Source organism: Hemiscyllium ocellatum, chromosome 23 (genome assembly GCF_020745735.1).
Source record: "Hemiscyllium ocellatum isolate sHemOce1 chromosome 23, sHemOce1.pat.X.cur, whole genome shotgun sequence".
In the NCBI taxonomy this organism is placed as follows: Eukaryota; Metazoa; Chordata; class Chondrichthyes; order Orectolobiformes; family Hemiscylliidae; genus Hemiscyllium; species Hemiscyllium ocellatum.
Window position 1 is genome coordinate 24278952 of NC_083423.1, and position 19482 is coordinate 24298433.

Consider the following 19482-nt stretch of genomic DNA (forward strand, 5'->3'; position numbering starts at 1 on the left):
AAAGGCTTTTTGACAAGGTTCCATACAAGAGATTAATTTTCCTTACTAATGCTCATGGTATTGGAGGTAATATATTGACATGAATAGAGAACTGGTTGGCAGACAGGAAGCAGACAGTTTTAATAAACCAGGCCTTTTCAGACTGGCAAGCAGTGATGAGTGGGGTGCCACAGGCTTCAGTGCTGGCACCCCAGCTGTTCACAACATACATTAATGATTTAACTCCAAATTTGCAGATGACATTAAGCTAGGTGGCAGTGTGTGCTGCGAGGAGGATGCCAAGAGGCTGTAGGGTAACTTGGATAGACTGGCTGAGTAGGCAAATACAACACAATGTGGATAAATGTAAGGTTATCTATTTTGGTTGCAAAAATAAGACGACAGATTATCATCTGTATGGTAGGATTTTTGGAAAAGGTGAGTGCAATGAGATCTGGGTGTCGTGGTGGGACATTCGCCTGCTGCATGTAGATGCAGCAGGTGGTGAGTAAAGTTAATGGCATACTGGCCTTCATAGTGAGATTTATTTGAGTATCAGAGTATGGATGTGTTGCTGCAGTTATACAGGCCCTTGGTGAGGCCACACCTTGAGTATTGTGTATAGTTTTAGTCTCTTAGTCTGAGAAAGGACATTCTTACTCTGGAGGGAGTCGAGTGAAGGTTCACCAGACTGATTCCTGGGATGACAGGGCTGACATGTGAGGAAACACTGGATCTACTAGGCTTGTAATCAATGAAATTCAGAAGAATGAGGGGAATCTCATAGAAACATATAAAATCCTGATTGGACTGAACAGGCTAGATGTAGCAAGAATATTCCCAAAGTTGGGGACATCCAGAACTGGGGTTCAAAGTCTAAAAATAAGGGGTAAGTCATTCAGGACTGAGATGAGGAAGAAATTCTTCACCCAGAGTTTTGCAACCTGTGAAATTCTCTGATAAGCAGCTGTTGGGGCCAGTTCATTAGGCATATTCAAGAGGGAGCTAGACATGGCCCTTGCAGCTAAAGAAATCAAGAGGTATGGAGACAAAGCAGGGACGGGATAGTGAGATCGCATGATCAACCAGGATCATATTGAATGGTGGTGCAGACTCAAAGGACCAAAAGACCTACTCCTGCATCTATTTTCTACCTCTCAATTCTGAAAGAAAAGTCATACCAGACTCAAAATGTTAACTGTTTTCTCTCTCTACAGATGCTGCCAGACCTACTAAGGTTCTCCAGTATATTTTGTGTTTGTTTCCAATTTCCAGCATCCACAGTATTTTGCTTTTATCCCGATTACTTCTCTCATTAAAGGGACAGTGATTTGATATCGACCCCATGTCTTCTTTAAATTGGACTGAGTTATTACTGCATTTAGTTTTGGGCGTCATATCTTGAAGGAAAATGTAAGCCTTAGTATATGCAGATTGAATACAATAATACCAGTGCCTAAACAGTTAGGTTATGAAGATGGAATACAGAAATGTTGTTTGTCTTTCCTGGATTTCAGAAGGCTAACAAATGGACTAATTGCAAAGCTTGACATTACCACAGTGTTTAATAGGTTAGATAGAAATAAATATTTTTTCTGGTGGGAACATTTAGAACAAGGTGGTATAAATTTAAAATTAGAGCTATGCTCTTCAGGAGTAAAACTTAGCAGCAAATTTTCACTCACAGGTAAATAAAATCTAGAAAGGTCTTCCCTTAAGATCTCTGTGGATGCTGGGAGACAATCGGAATTTTTAAGATGAAGAATGATTTGTTCATAAAGAATTTCAAGGAATTTGGAGAAAAGTTTGGTAAATGTAGTTAACACATAGATCAGCCATTATCTGACTGTCAGAACGAGCTTGGGGGAACCATTCGAGTGTTCCTAAATATTATGTTTGGAAAATTACAATTTCTTGTCTTTATCTGGCTATTTGTTTTTACATAGTTATGTGGCACACAAAACTAAGAATTCGAACACACAAAAGGTTTCTGCCGAGGTGAACATTGTAAAATCTTGAGGGGCTAAATAGCCTACTTAGTTTTCAAGTTATTACAAAATCAGGCAAAAAGAATGGACACTTAATCAGCATACAGTCATGTCACCATATGTAAAATGATTCATCATGCATTTACCTCAAAGTTAAAAAAAAATTGCTGAACCTATTATTATAAACACAATGCTAAGCACACCTATTTATGCTGTACATTTGCTCCTTACCTGACATTTTCACATCTCCAATACGAATAACATGTGGCCAGTGTTGGAATGTTTTGATGAAGAAAGGATTTGTCACACCCAAGATAACATTTGGCCTAGTGAAAATAAATTACAAAACTCAACTTGGAATGAAATTGCAAGCATTAGTTAAAATAACCCACTCGAGATATGGTGCTTCAAGACTGAAACATTAAAGAATACACAGATGAAAGATTGTTACAAAAGGTTTCTAAAAATCTAGTTTAACCTTTAAAAGGATTTGATTACTATTAATGAGTGAGGAAATCCCCTAATTAGTATATTTGAATATAAAGGACCTTTCTCCAGCTTATTATTCCTCTCTCATGCATGGAATGGAGGGAGTATTAAAAACTAGCATTTGTACAACATACTTCAAGACTTCTATTTTTTTCTATCTGTACACTACTTAGTGTGAGGTTATGGTTTATTGATTGTTCTTCCTCCACATATTTTCCCTGTCTTCCTTCCAGGAAAGATTTGACTCTCAACTTTCTCTCATTGCACACAGCACTAACTATCCTTGAGAGATTTAAATTTCTAACTCTACTAACTAGTATTTTCTGTTTTCATTTAAGAACTTGCAAGTTTATCTTGCATTTGGATGACCAGAATTAAAAGCAGTGTACAAGACTTGGCCTTTTACTTAGCAATATTTAACTTCAGTAATGACAGCTGAAGGCTTTAGGGAGCTGTTTTGGCCAGTGTGACAAAAGACACAAGTGGATTCGTACTAGTCTGACGCACCTGTTGAAAAATCTGTTTTAGCCACAGTTTATGGGATAATTGATCATTAATATGTTTGAAGTGTGCCTGGAAGGGGCACTTGAATATTTGATTAGGAGCAATTTTTGTGAAGCAAAACATACAACCTCCATGCACATACTTCCACTAAAGGTATGCAGAACAAACAATGGCAAATATCAAGATGGTTCAGGCACAGAGAAAGAGGGATCTCAGTTAAAGCACCAGAGATGCACAGAGAAAGTGTAATGTCCTACAACTGCAAGGGTTAGGGTGGTAAAGGAGGCCACTGAGATAACTCTGTAGAGGCCAGTATCCTGTTACCAAGTTACCCTTTATTTACATATGCATTGTACTTGAAAATGGTCCAGCTTCCACAGAGTCAGCTCTCAGAATGAACAGAACCTCTGACAATATCAGCCAAAGTTAACAGCCCCAATCAGGGAACACACATTCTATGAAGTCCATCTGGCTGACCTTGCTATAATCACTATAGCCACCGGATAAATAATGCAATGGAGTGGGGATGAAAATGCCATCAGGATGTAGCTCCAGTTCCACACAAAAAAAAACAAAATCTCCAACCTCACATTACTTCACTTACTATCCCTTTTTGTTTAAAATCCCTCAACCAGTATCACTAAAAGCAAATAATCTGATCATTTGTCTCACATTAAGGAATCTTACTGCAAAAAAATGTGCTCCTTTATTTTCTATATTAATAACAAAGTCTATGCTTCAAAAGTACTTAGTCCGTAATCCACTTTGCAACACTGATGACATCAAATGTACAACAGAAATGCAGACCTTTTTCCTTCTGTCTTGCCGTTTTAAGTTTGCTCTTTATTTTCCTCTTGGTTATATCTTTGTAAGAGTTTTAAAAGTTTGAGGTGTTACCATCCTCTTCCTTCGATGTTGTGGCCATTTCAGGGACATGGATAGAGCAGGGACAGGAATGGTTGTTGCAGGTTCTGGGGTTTAGATGTTTCAGTCAGAACAGGGAAGGTGGTAAAAGAGGGGGAGGTGTGGCATTGTTAGCCAAGAACAGTATGACAGTGGCAGAAAGGACATTTGATGAGTACTCATCTGAGGTACTATGGGCAGAGATTAGAAACAGGAAAGGAAAGACTACCCTGTTGGGAGTCCTCTATAGGTTTCCCAAAAGTTCCAGAGACCATCAGTGGGCAGCACCGTGGTTAGCATTGCTGCCTCACAGCGCCAGAGACCCATGTTCAATTCCCGCCTTGGGCGACAGTTTGTGTGGAGTTTGCACATTGTCCCCATGTCTGCGTGGGTTTCCTCCGGGTGCTCCGGTTTCCTCCCACAGTCCAAAAATATGCAGGTTAGGTGAATTGGCCATGCTAAATTGCCCTTAGTGTTAGGTGAAGGGGTAAATGTAGGGGAATGGGTTTGGGTGGGTTGCGCTTCGGCGTATCAGTGTGGACTTGTTGGGCTGAAGGGCCTGTTTCCACACTAAGTAATCTAATCTAATCACTTATCTCTGCTGAGTTCCCTTTAATGCTAGGTCAGCTGAATGGAAACAGGATGGGTTTTTGCATGCTCCCATCTACTAAAATCTGCTCCAAAAACCTTGTACTTTTACCCAATATGTACCAAGCCTTTTTTAGCCAATAAAGTAGTGTGACACAGTCATTATTGTAATGTAGGAAACACAGCAGCCAATTTTCACATGGCAAAATCCCTATAAGGTTGAATGTAATGATTATATATTCTGGTTTCTGACATTGATAGAGTGAAAAGTATTGATGAGGATATTGGTAACCCTCTGACCATTCTTGGAAATACTGCCATGATATTATTTAAAATCAGAGAGCAAACAGGATCTTGATCTAGCATGTCATCCAAATTATGACACCTCAAAGTATAGCACTTCCTCAGTGGAGTGTCAACCCACAATGTTGTGTAGATAGCCTGTGACTTGAACCCATAATTTCAGTCAAAAGCAAGGATTCCACCAACTGAGCCAAAGGACTGCAGTGGTTCAAGACAACTCCCCACCAACATCTTCAACTAGGTACGTGTAATATGTGCTAGCACAACCTGCCAGGCACACATCTCACAAATGAATTTGAAAAGCTCTCACACAGGAAAGAAGCCTTGCTCCAAAGCATGGTTACTGGCTTCTTATTTGCTCAGGAGGATGGCAGCAAAGTTTCATCATTGTACAAGTTACAGCAACTGAGAAGTTTCATTTCAACGTGCAAAATCCTGAACTCTAAACTACCGCTTCAATAAGAATCACTTTTTGGTGTTTTAACTTACGGCGCCTGTGTTCGTGTTGTGTACTCTTTAAATTCAGTGTCATGGATGGTGAAGTAAGGTCGATAGTCACAGCAGTATCTCAGGGGCTCAATACAGCTACAATAGAGAACACAATTACTTGCAGGAAGTTGGTATACTATATTCGGACTTATAAATTCTCTGGAGAAGTGTGTCGACAAATTTGCCCCAACAGAACTCTCAATGTTTTAAACAAAAAGTATTCAACACAAAAACATAAAACCTCAATAACCAAAATGAAAATCTAAGCATATATAAAATATAATTTTATCCCAGTCCCTCAGCAAACTATTAGCTAGTTTCTGACAATAATTTCATATAATACACATAAAAAATATATTGACCAGTTTTTATCTAAGCAAATAAGTTCTGCAGCATCCTCTTATAATTAACACACACAATATCAAATATAATCAGAGATAGTCAAATACTCAAGGCAAATGCTGTTGCTAATGGCAGAAACTGTGGTGATTGTCTTTAGAGCAAAAATAATGAATAATAAATCGGAAAAAAATGTTTCAGTGGTGCAGGTAAGTAACCAGTGGACAGAAATTTAAGGAAATTGGCAATGACTAAGAGACAACGTATACATTTTTTTCTTACACAAGTGAGCTATGATGTTCTGGAATGCACAAACCAAAAAGGTAGTGAAGGCAGACCTAACAATAACTTGAAAAGATGAATTAATATTTGAAGTGAAAAATCTGTAGCGCTCCAGGGAAAGGGCAGAGAATTGAGACTAATTAGACTCACAGGCCTCCTGCCAAGTCTGCAGTTCTAGATTATTGTGAAAATTGATCATGCAAGCTTCTTGAAAAAAATGCATATGCTAAACGAGTTAATTAAGGTACAAGCAATCCTCAACTTTATTTCTGATCATCAATTTTGCTGTCTGCATTGAATTTCACAATGTGTCTTGAAGTTAGACTAGTCATTCCACAGTTTCCCCAAGTCTGTTCTGCCTCCCTTATTAGACAGATTCCCAAGATATACACTACATCACAGTTCCCTAATACCACAAGCCTGTCATTGTTGGAAATTTGTCTAGTCTTCATGTATATACATCTTATCAAGGATTTAGCTCTGTAATTTGCTGATGTATCTTTGTAGCTGTTGATTTTATTTCCCTCATTAATGGAGAGGCAAAAGTGTGCACAATATTGTAAATGAGATGCAATTAAGGTTCTATATAACTTCAGTGTTTCTTTCCTGCATCTGCATTCCATGCCTTTAGATATAAAACGAATATTCCAACTGACTTGTACAGTTGTAGTAAGACTTCCCTACTCTTACATATCAACTCCCTTGAAATAAGGACCAATGTTCCATTAGCCTTCCTGGTTATCTGCTCTACCTGTGTGCTACATTTCTGTATTTCGTGCACAAGTACCCCCAGTCCCTGTGTGTGGCAGCTTTCTGCAATTTTTCTCCATATAAATACTATTCTTCGGTTATCCCTTCCAAAAAACAAAATTTGTATTTTCCCACATTATACTTCTTTTATCAACATTTTGCCCACTCAATCAATGAATATTTCTCTGTCACTGTTTGCATCCCTGTTGCAACCTGCCTTTCCACCTAATTTTTTTGTCATCTGCAAATTATGCTCCAGTGCATTTGTTTTGTTAATCCAAATCATTAATATATATTGTGAACAGTTGCAGTCTCAGCACTTTTCCCAGTGGAACTCCACTGGTTGCAGGTCACCAACCTGAAAAATAACCCCTTATTCCCATTCGCTGTTAGCTGCCCATCCTGTCAATCTACCATCCATGCCAATGCATTTAAACTATTTAAATTGGCAGATTGTGGCGACTGTTGAAACTTTTCACTTTTGTTTTACTGCATTATTCACTGTAAAATGCAAGTGACAATAAATCATTCAATTCAATTCAACACCTTCTCTATGTTCTTGTCTTGTCTACTTGTTCTGTCAATTCTAGTAAAAGGTCGACAGACATGCCAAAATTCTTCAAACCTCTATTCTACTTAACCTTTTTTTTTAAACTCTGTTTTTACTTCCAAAATTTATTCAGTGGGCTGCACTGGACATGGAACATTGCAACTCAGTAAATCACCTTTCAGTTTATCATGTCTGCGCTAGCTTTTCAACACTAATCGAAAACAAATTTTGTTGCCCTGTGTCTCCATATATCTATATTTTCATCTCTTAAAGTATTTAGTTTTCCTTTAATGCATGCAACAGTATCTGCTTAAAGAAATTTCTTTTAAGCTTTCTTATATTCTCAGTAATGATTTCAAATTGATGACAACCTTAATTTATAATCTCTCTTCCACCTCACGCACCCGTCTCACTTTAAATGTCACAGCCATGAATTTTATAAAGGGCAAGTCCAGGAACATGAACTAAAATGGACCGCTCAAATTTTTTTAATGGAAATACTGAAAATGATGGTGATAGTTTCGTTTCTAAATTTGCAAATGACACTCAATTTTTAAGGAAAATCAAGATTGCTTTGGCTTATTTTGGAAAGTACTTTGCTGATACAGTTTAATGCAGACATTTAGGGATACAAAAGGAGGAGGATGATATTAGAGGAACAGGAAAATAATGACACAAATAAATCAAGTAAAAGTTCTGCCATTCATAACACATCCCTGAAAACTTGAGCTAGTATAAGTCTGTGTTAAAGTGATCTACACTATTTTTGATTTTATGTAAATAACATTAACTTGTCATTGTACAAGTTGTACCTGGAGTGAGTGTACACTTGGAAAAAGTGCAGTTAAGCTGGACAAGGTACAAATAGTACTAAGAGAATGTATGATTTATGGTCTAGAGATAAAATAGGTTAGGATAAGCTCACAGACTGACAGCTTTGTCATGGAAAAGTAGAAGGGAGAGAAAGATATTTAAATCAATAAGGCTCAAGAGAGTTGAGGATCAGTCAGGAGCATCTGATCAAAAGCAGAACAAGGGATTGGAATAGGATTACTGAAGAAGGAGGGCAGGTGCAGATGACATGACATGTAAAAAAGCGTTGCCCCAGTGAGATCGCAGTTTATTGGCTGCAGAATCAAGTAGCCTTACATCTGATGGTTGAAATAGTGAATACCTAATCTTGAATAAGCTTTGCCTTAAGTGGTTAATTAAGAAATTTTATATTCTGTCAATTAAGTTTTGTCATAAAAACTGTATTTTTTAAACAATGTATCCTAAAGTCTGCAGATATTTCCTGCTTAGGGTTCCTTACTCACCTGGTCAGTGCCAGCACAAGATCTGAAGAAATTTTGGGTGATGCTGCCATGACAATCACTGGTTCTCCAAGCAACATCAGTTCCCAAAGCATTTGGATATGTATCAAAATTGATTGGAAACACCTGACAACAATAATTTATCAATGAATAAAAAGAAGTTTTATTTGGAAGAAGCCAAATCAAGGCTATTGAATCCAAGAAATGTATGATACCCTCAATCCCAACCATCCACCTCATCAAATCTCAAGTTTCTCTTTTCAAAACATTTCAGTTGTCTCTTTCACTATACATAATGCATACCTCAATGTCTTAAATTTTAAAATAAACTGATACATTACAGTTTAACAAAGAGAAAATAAAGAATTTTAGGTTAAATATTTTATGCTATAGCTCATGATGGCTGATCCAAATATGTTTTTCAAAAGGTCAGCCACATATTTTCACCATACAAATTTCAAAGATATCTGAATGTTTATACTCCAGCATGATGAAGTGGTTGCTGGGCTCATGTTATCCCCTTGGATGTGAGCATAAGAGGTACAGTTAGTAAGTTTGCAGATGACACCAAAATTGGAGGTGTAATGGACAGGGAAGTGGGTTATCTCAGATTACAACAGGATCTTGACCAGATGAGCCAATGGGCTGACAAGTGGCAGATGGAGTTCAATTCAGATAAATGCGAGGTGCTGCATTTTGGGAAAGAAAATCTTAGCAGGACTTATACACTTAATGGTAAGGTCCTAGGGAGTGTTGCTGAACAAAGAGACCTTGGAGTGCAGGTTCATAGCTCCTTGAAAGTGGAGTCACAGGTAGCTAGGATAGTGAAGGCGGCATTTGGTATGCTTTCCTTTATTGTCAGAGTATTGAATACAGGAGTTGGGAGGTCATGTTGCAGCTGTACAGGACATTGGTTAGGCCACTGTTGGAATATTGCGTGCAATTCTGGTCTCCTTCCTATTGGAAAGATGTTGTGAAACTTGAAAGGGTCAGAAAAGATTTACAAGGATGTTGCCAGGGTTGGAGTGTTTGAGCTGTAGGGAGCGGTTGAACAATCTGGAGCTGTTTTCCGTGGAGCGTTGGAGGCTGAGGGGTGACCTTATAGAGGTTTACAAAATTATGAGGGGCATGGATAGGGTAAGTAGACAAAGTCTTTTCAGGGAGTCCAGAACTAGAAGACATAGGTTTAGGGTGAGAGGGGAAAGATATAAAAGAGACCTACGGGGCAACTTTTTCACACAGAGGGTGGCACATGTATGGAATGAGCTGTCAGAGGAAGTGGTGGAGGCTGGTACAAGTGCAACATTTCAGAGGCAGTTGGATGGGTAAATTTAAATGCATTTAAGTTGTCATTGGACAAACATATGGACGTACATGGAATAGTGAAGGTTAGATGGGCTTCAGATTGGTATGACTGGTCGGCGCAACATTGAGGGCCAAAGGCCTGTACTGTTCTATGCTCTATGAATGGGAAGGGTTTGGAGGGATATGGGCCGGGTAGGTGGGACTAAATTAGGTTGGGATATCTGGTCAGCATGGACGGGTTGGACCAAAGGGTCTGTTTCCATTCTGTACATGTCTATGACTCATTGAAATTGCTCTCACCCAAACAGATCCAACTCATGTACTGTGGGAATGACCAATGGTGCTGGCAATAGATTCTGCAGAAAAGGAAACAAAGCTTTTTAATTTTAAAGTTTTTAATTTTTATAGAAGAGGATCAAACAAACTTAGAGATTTGCATAATACTTGCAATTTAATCTGAGCAAAATATCCTTCACTCAGGTCTTTAACAATATAGTGTTCTATATACTTTAAAACCAAAATTCAACATCAAGAATTCAAAACACTACTCTCAAACTGCTCTCCATAGTAACACATTAATATTGTGAGATCTGCCAACTCCTCCAAAATTATCCTCAGCTTTGTTTAACTGTGATTTTAAGCCCTGAACCCTCCATATCCTTTGCACAAAGAAATCATTCAATCCTTTGAAACATCTGCCACACTTTTCTTTTTCAAGAACCACACTAAATTGGCTCCACCATTCAAGGCTCTGATTCAAAAACAGGTACCTACATTTCCCCATTTATATTTGATATCCTTAACTATTAATTGTGCTATTCAATTTTATCCCTGATTGAAGGAAATGCTGAGAACCAAATTCTCAATACTCACTGAAATTGATAAAGTATCAAAACTTTTCTATCCTTCATTTATACAGAGAATGTTTTTCTGGAATCTTTCTTGATAACTATAGGCAATTTTGAAACTTTTGACTATATCTCCTACAGCTGGACTCTTTCCAACAATTTCAGACTTTTCTGTCATCACATTTCAGAAAAAAAACATACTTCACATGTGGCCTGAACACATTGTTCCCTTTAATTTTTAGGTACTGTTAGTTACACATTCCAATTAAGTTTGCCATTTGTCTTCTCATGTTATCCACCCTGCCCCATCTCAACCAATGTGATAGCTTAGCAGATAATACAATGACCTTTCCCATGTTTCTCCAGCACTTTTATCTGAGAAACATCAATTGTTCCATTGCTTTCAACAATCTTCTAAAATCCCCTCTGATTTCACAGCACAAACAGGCAATTTGGTTCCAGCAAGCATTTAAGCTCCATACAAGTCTCTCCACAACTTACTAAATCCAACCCTATTAGCAGATCCTCATATTTCTTGTCTCATTATGTTCCTTGTATACCGTGTTTTATTTTACCTAACTATTCCTTGTAGGAACAAATTCATATGAACAGTGAAGATATAATCACACGTTTCTGCACCAAATTCTTTACGTTACGTTCATAATGTTACAGACCCATCTAACAACTATGTATAACAATCAATGGAACAAATGAAAATAGAAATTGGAGAAACCCAGCAAATCTGACCGCATCTGTCAAGAGAAAAAAAAGTGTTAATGTTTCAAAGTCCAGTAACCTTTGTTTAGTTCTTATGATCTCTAGCATCTGCAGTTTTTTGTTCTATTTTAGATTCAATGGATACTGAATAAACGTTATCGAAGAGGATCAAACGTCATTGCAATAATCTTAAATAAATATAAATAATCATCAGAACTTAGGTGAGCTTTGAGAGAAACATTATATCTAACAGTGCCAATTTATGCAAGTTTATATCAAGTGTAGGTATAATTTCTTTTTTAAAAAAAGAATGCTTACATATCAGGGACAGCATAAAAGCAAAAGAGAAAGCATATAATGTGGCGAAGGACAGTGGAAAGCCAGAGGATTAGGAAGCCTAAAAAGACCAACAGAGGAAAATAAACAAACAAACAAGGAGGGAGAAGATTAAGTATGAGAGTAAGCTAGCCAGTAAAATAAAAAAATTGCAAGCGCTTCTTTAGATATATAAAGGGCAAATAAAGAGACAAAAGTGGGCATTGGGCTGCTGGAAAATAACACTGGAGAAGTAGTAATGGGGAATAAAGAAATGGCTTAGGAACTGAATAAGTACTTTGCATCAGTCTTCATAGTGCAAGACACATAATATCCCAAAACCTTAAAAGAGTCAGGGGGCAGAGATGAGTATGGTAGTCATCACCAAGAAGGTGTTAGAAAAACTGAAAAAAGGTCTGAAAGTGGATAAATTACCAAGACCAGATGGGCTACACCCCAAAGTTCTGAAGGAGGTAGCTGAAGAGATAGTGGAGGCGTTAGTGCCGACTTTTCAGGAATCACCGGAATCAGGGAGGGTCCCAAAGGACTGGGGAATCACTAAGGTTACCACCCCCCTCCCCATCTCATTTAAGAAGGGAGTAAAACAAAAGATGGGCAATTATCGACCAACTTGCCTGACCTCGATCATTGGTAAGATTGTGGAGTCCAATGTGAAGGATGAGATTTCTGTATACTTGGAAGTGCATGGTAAAATAGGGCAAGGTCAGCATGGTTTCATCAAGGGGAGGTCATGCCTAACAAACCTACGAGAATTCCTAGAGAAGGTATCAAGAAGGTTAGATTGAGGAGAGCTAATGGAAGGTACCTATCTAGACTTCCAGGAGGCCATTGATATGGTGCTGAAAAGAAAGTTGCTGAGTAAAATAATGGTTTATGGTGTTAAAGGCAAAGTATTAGAATGGATAGAAGATTGGCTTTCTGACATGTTACAACATGGAGGTGAACCTTTTCTGTTAATTAAACCAAACACGCAGAAAAGCTCACCTCGTCTCTTCATCTGTTAAAATATGAATGATACAGAACTCCTAAAGTCCATTATTTAAAGAAATTAACAAAATAAGTTTCTTACTCTAAAAGTGAACATTAAATAAAAAAAAACTATTCACAAAGCTAAGCCCCACTTTAAATTGCTTACTCTCTGGCTCCAACTTGATAACAATATACTGTTCCAATTAGATACTTATTAAAAGAACATTAGTTTAATCTCAAAATCACAGAGTCTTTGTCTTATACGTTGTCTTCAATTTTCCTACTGCTGATTTCCCCGAGTCATCTTCTTTCTTTTTACTGAGAGGACATTTCATATGAAAAGGTACATTTGATACAGTGTTTTCTAATTTCTTTGAGAACAAGATGCTAGATGGGCAATTAGTTCTCTCGCAGCTTCTCACTCTACAGCAGTTGCTCTCTGACCAGCTTTCAAAATATCTGCATTTTTATACCCCTAACATCAGAACTTCTCATTGATTCAATGTTGGCAAAACAATAAATTCAAACTCGATTGGGTTTTAGTATCCTGGGGAATAATTTAAACAAGGAGAAAGTGAGGACTGCAGATGCTGGAGGTCAGAGTCGAAGAGTATAATGCTTGTAAAGTGCAGCCAGTCAGTCAGCATATGAGCAGGAAAGTCGACATTTTGGGCTTAAGCTCTTCATCAGGAATGAGGCTTGTGGGCCAAGGGGGCTGAGAGATAAATGGGATGGAGGTAGTGCTGCAAGGTGGAGGGTAGCTGGGAAAGCAATAGGTCGATGAAGTTGGAGGTGAAAGTGATAGGTGAGAGAGGAGGGTGAAGCAGATAGGGGAAAGACGATGGACAGGTAGGACTGTTCAAGAGTGCAGTGCAAAGTTGGATGGTTGGGACTAGGATAAGGTGGGAGGGGAAATGGGAAAACTGGTGAGATTCACAGTGATCCGGTGTGGTTCCCCTCCCCCCAAATCATCCCAGTCCCATCTTCCAATTCAGCTCTGCCCTCTTGAACAGTCCTACCTGTCCATCTTCCTTCCCACCTACCTGCTCCATCCTCCTCTGACATATCACTTTCACCCTCACCTTCATCTACCTATCACCTTTTCACCTACCTTCATCACTGACCCTCCACCACTCCAGGCCCACCCCCTCCCATTTATCTCTCAGCTCCCTTGGCCCACAAGCCTCATTCCTCATGAAGGGCTTATGCCTGAAACATCGACTCTCCTGGTGCCTGACTGGCTGTACTGTTGCAGCACTATACTCTTCAACACATAATTTAAAGGATTGGTTAAATTCAAATTGTAGCCAAAACAGCAACCAAAACTCAGGTATCCATTTCATAGCCAAATGTTACATATTTTCAATTTTCCAGTACACTCTGGGACTGCCATCTAGTCAAATACACAAGTGCTTGTAATCTCCCAGTTCAGAACAGCATTCTCTCTCTCAATGGGACAATACATGCCTTCATCTTCATAACAGGCAGAAGACAGAAGGTGGGGTTAAAAGGGTCCTTCTCTGGATGGCAGCCAGTGGCAACTGGTATTCTGCAAGTATCAGTGTTGGGTCCACAACTTTTCATTTTACACATTAATGATCTGGATGAAGGAACTGAGGGCATTCTGGCTAAGCTTGCAGATGATACAAACATAGGTGGAGGGAGTAGTAGTATTGAGAAGGTGCAAAGGCTGAAGAAGGATTTAGACAGGTTAGGAGATTGGGAAAAGAAGTGGCAGATGGAATATAAAGTGGGGAAGTATGAGGTCATGCACTTTGGTGGGAAGAATAGAGGCATGGACTATTTTCTAAATGGAGGGAAGATTCAGAAGTCTGAAGAACAAAGGGGCTAAGGAGCCATAGTCCAGGTTTCTCTTCAGGCAAATTTGCAGGTTGAGTTGAGAGTTAGAAAGGCATTCATTCATCTGGAGAGACGAGAATACAAAAGCAGGGATATACTTCTGAGGCTTTATAAAGCACTGGTCAGACCACATTTAGTGTATTGAGAGCAACTTTGGGCCTCATACCTCAGCAAGAACATACTGGCCCTGGAGCGGGTCCAGAGAATGTTCACAAGAATGATCCTAGGAATGAAAGGCTTAATGTATGAGGAACGTTTGAGGACTCTGGGATTTTATTCACTGGAGTTTAGAAGAATGAGAGGGGATCTAATTGAAACTTACAGAATACTGAATGGCCTGGACTGAGTAGATATCAGGAAGATGTTTCCATTGACAGGAGACACTTGGACCTGATGGCACAGCCTTAGAGTAAAGGGAAGATCCTTTATAATGGAGATAAGGGCAAACTTCTTCAGCCAGGGAATGGCGAACGTGTGAAATTCATTGCCTTAGAAGGCTTTGGAGGCCAGTTCATTGAGCATATTTAAGACAGAGATAGATGCCGTTGGTTCTGACATAATGCGATAGTTCGGTTCTCATGTGATCTTGTGTTATAAGAAAATTGCATTATACCAGTGTCATTTAAACTAATGGGGCCAGAATCACATTATAGCCAATAACAGGTAAGGCAAGTTCACATTCTAAATAACAGTCTAAATTCTTCAATCACATTAAAGCCAATTCATGTTGAAGAAATACACCTAATAGCAGAAACGACTCTAGTTCTTGATTGTCAAGGGGATCCAAGGTTCCAGGAACAAAGGGGTTGAAAAACTTATCAGCCATAATTGAATGGCAGAGCAGACTCAATGTGTTGAGATGCCTAATTTTTACTCCTGTTTTATGGTCTTATCATGGTCAGAGGGCATAAAGAGAAATCCAGCTGAAGACCATCTTCTCTTCTGCATTTTCATGTTTAAATTCTATTTCTTTTAAAAATACCAACTACAGCTGTACTCAAAATTGCCCAAGCTAATCACATAATTGCCTCTCCAAAAGCTTCTGAACTCCTTGCATTTTATAGACATCCCAGCTAAATCTGACACAAAGGACTTGGAGACAAGCTATCTCCTTCTAGCCAGCTGCAAACAAAAGAAACATCAAGACTCATTATGCTAAAATGAACACCAATGCTTTTAGTTATCTTGTCATTCCACAATGGAAATGCTAATGGAGAAATAAAGCTACACTGTTGCTGAAAACCTTCCAATTAACACATCAAGGTGAGGCCTCAGCACCTAAAAATGTCTGTATGTCACACAACTGAAATCTGAATTTGATGAACTATTTAAATGTATAATTCTGGGATTCTAAGTCAGTTGCTTGAATTCCATAGTGAGAGCAGGAATCTAGGCTGAATTGGCAGCCTGCCTCAGAATTCTGTCTCTAGAAAGAAGCCTCAACTTTGGTTCCAGTCCACCAAGGAAATCATTATTCGACACTGAATTCCAGGAGGTTTTAACTCATGTGAACTAATTTTTAATATCTCTGGGTTTACCAAAACTTGCAATTTATCTCCTCTCCTGTTCTGACTTCCTTAATTTACTGAGTGAGTATATGCAGATGGAGTAGATGACATTTACCTGCATTTTGAACGTTTCATTGATAAAACCATTTTTGATTTTATCTTAAAAAATTTTTGCAGGGGTTTACTTCAAAATTGGAATCCAAAATCCAGGGATAGGGAACAACCTTCAGGCTACCTCAGTGAGGGTTGGGGATAAAAAGGGAAAGGTGGTAATCTAACAATACCTCAGTCATGGGCATATGAAGACACAAACTAACAATCATAATTAAATTCACCCAATTCCCCTTTTGTCTGTGACTATGGGAGTACATTAGTCCCTCCAGTACCTATGGGGGATACCTTCCAAGATTTACCATGGAAGCCCCCAAACCACAGGTAGTACAGAACCCATTCATTTAAATGGGAAATTTACCTTCCCAGCAGCCCCTGGTCCATGGTTCTGGAAGGCTCTCTGTAACATGTTCGGGCTGCAGTAAACAGTGGGTAACTGAAACCGCAGAAACCAAACCCGTGGATACAGAGGTTGTCCTGTATACAAATGGACTGGACTAACTACAGACAGAAGATATCTGATGCCCTATCATAGCATCATGAAAATCTTAAGAATTTAAAGAGTTGGGGGATCCAAGATGGCGGCGACCCAGCAAGACTGAGTCCACAGTGCTCTACCCAAAACTTGGGAAAAGTGGGCTATCCACCCCCACCACACTCACTAAACCATTTATAATAGTTGTTAACCTTAAATAGTTACCTATTAGTACATTTAAATAGTCTAATACTAGCTGGAAAATGAGTAAAGGGAAGGGAACAGGCGGCTCTAAGAAAGCAGGGACCCCTCCCCCACCCTCTCCCTCTTCATCTGCAACAAAGGTGTCTTCAGCTACTTCAGGAGATTTACCAATGAAGATGAGCTTTGAGGAGATGTTTGCCAGGTGGGAGGCGAAGATTGATGCTTTTATCGATGAGTCTCGGCAGAGCAGAGAAGCACTATCAGCCGAGCTGCAGAAGCAGGGCAGAGACATTCAGGAATTGGAGTGCCGAGTCAGAGAGGTGGAGTCGAAGGCCGCAGCCTCAGAGACTGGGATAAAATCAACAGCCGACCACATCCGTTTTCTCGAGAATCGAGTCCAGAACCTAGAAAACCATATTGATGACCTCGAAAATCGATGTCGTAGAAAAAATATTCGGTTGTTGGGCCTGCCCGAGCAGGAAGAGGGAGGTCAGCTGACAGCATTCTTAGAGCATTGGCTGCCACAACTTTTAAATCTGCATAATGGATCAGGCCAGGTAAGGGTAGAATGGGCCTACCGGGTCACAGTACGTGGGCCCGGCTCAACCCCGCGCCCACGCCCGGTCCTGTTCCAGCTGCAGAGCTATAGGGAGAGGCAGATGCTCCTGGAAGCCTCAGGAAATCTGGGAAAAGATCCCCAAGCTATGACCCACAAAGGTTCCAGGATCATGCTGTTCCAGGACTTCTCCCCAGCTTTGGTCCGAAAGAGGAAGGCATTCGATGAGGCGAAGAAGCGTTTAAGGGACTTAAATATCCAGTACTCCTTACGATATCCAGCGACGCTACGCCTTAGCCACGAAGGATCCATATATAACTTCGGATCACCGGAGAAGGCTAAGGAATTCTTGGACTCTCTTAAATAAACTGTAAGAGATTGTGGACGCTGGTCTGCCTTTCCCATTATTTTGGTTTACATCCCTTCATCTTTTCTTATCTTTCCCCCTATGTGTGTATGTATATATATATGTTGGGGCGTTTGGTTAATGTTGATGGGGAGAGGTGGTTACCTTATTCTATTTTACTTCTGTTTTTAGGAGCGGGGTTGTTTTTCTTTCCCCTGTTATTTTGTGGTATTATATTTAAGTATTCCATGTTGAGATTGTAATCTTATAGTTATATATGGTATTAATATTCCCAAATATATTTAGATGTGGGTGTGGGTGGGGGTGGGGTGTTCACTGTTAACTCTAGCTTTATATTATATTTGAATTCTCCTCATTTTACTGAGGAACACCTGGGTCAAGGGTGGGGCACTGGTTGGAAGAGGGTAAGATGGACTGTGGGAGAGGAAGTGACGCTCCCTGGGAACAAGGGAGAAAATCTCCAATTCGGAATGTTTTATATTTTTTATACTTAGAAAGAGTTTTTTGTTATATTGTTTTGAGTGTATCAGAGAATCTTTACTTTTGTAAATCTTGTATGCTCCATGCTCGGGATGTTCTAGATAGGGTTTCCCCTCCCGAGGGGTCTCGGATCTGTCCAGATGATTATGGCTGAACAGTCGGTTAAGTGGTGCACCTGGAATGTCAGGGGGAGTAATTCGCCAGTTAAAAGGAAGAAAATATTATCAAATCTTAAGGAGAGAGTTGATATAGCTCTCCTACAGGAGACACACCTGTCGGATAAAGAACACTTAAAATTACGACAGGGCGGATTTGATCAGGCCTTTTTTTCCTCTTTTAATTCAAAAAGCAGGGGAGTCGTTATCCTTGTCCGGAAGAACTTCCCTTTGAAAATTCTAAATCAGATAAAAGACGAATCTGGACGATATATTTTGATTAAAGCCCTCATAAATGGAGAGGAATATGGGATCTTAAATGTATACTGCCCCCCGGCACACCCCTTTAAATTCATAACGGAAGCTTTTTCAAAACTGATGGCCTTTGGTGCCCGTCATACAATTATAGGGGGAGACTTTAATTGTATTATGGATCCGGAAATAGACAGGATTCCCAAGAGTGCCGCTGGAGTATCTCCCAGATCTCGACAACTGGCGGACCTGAATAAAGAATTAGGATTGGTAGATGTATGGAGATGTCTCCATCCACAGGGTAGAGATTTTTCTTTCTACTCTAATCCACATAAATGTCACACAAGAATTGATATGTTTTTTGCCCCATCGATTTTTCTAAACTCTATAGCAACCTGTAAAATAGGTACTATAGCAATCTCTGACCATGCCGCTGTATACATGGAAACTAAGGTAAAGAACAATGGGACATCTGCTCGGCATTGGCGTATGGACCCCTTCCTGATAAAAGATAGCAAATTTTTAAAGTACTTCTCCCAAGAACTTAAAACTTTTTTAGAAATTAATACTGGTACGGCTAGCAATCCGTCAATGATGTGGGAGACCATCAAAGCTTATGCACGAGGTTTGATCATCTCCTATTGAGCGACCCAGAGGAAAATGAAGGGAGAGCAACAGCGTCTGCTCGAAGCTCGCCTAAAAGCAGCCGAAACAGCATACGCTGATAGACCTTCTATCACAAAATTGCAGAGGATTACAGCTCTTAGGACAGCTTTAAACACTGCGCTTACTCAAACGGCTAAAAGGGAAATATTATTTGCGAAACAAAGATTATATGAATATGGCGACAAACCGGGTAGAT

At 39.5% G+C, this 19482-nt stretch overlaps 1 protein-coding gene across 1 annotated transcript in view; it reads right to left on the reverse strand.

The window, feature by feature from the left end:
* dennd6b (DENN/MADD domain containing 6B) overlaps positions 1-19482 on the reverse strand; it is a 113872-nt gene that overhangs the window by 39322 nt on the left and 55068 nt on the right. Inside the window, exons 9-12 of the mRNA XM_060842549.1 lie at positions 10083-10138; positions 8481-8603; positions 5244-5339; positions 2199-2293 (exon numbers count right to left, since the gene is read on the reverse strand). Of these exons, the coding sequence (XP_060698532.1) occupies positions 2199-2293; positions 5244-5339; positions 8481-8603; positions 10083-10138 (370 nt within the window). The remainder of the gene's footprint in view (positions 1-2198; positions 2294-5243; positions 5340-8480; positions 8604-10082; positions 10139-19482) is intronic.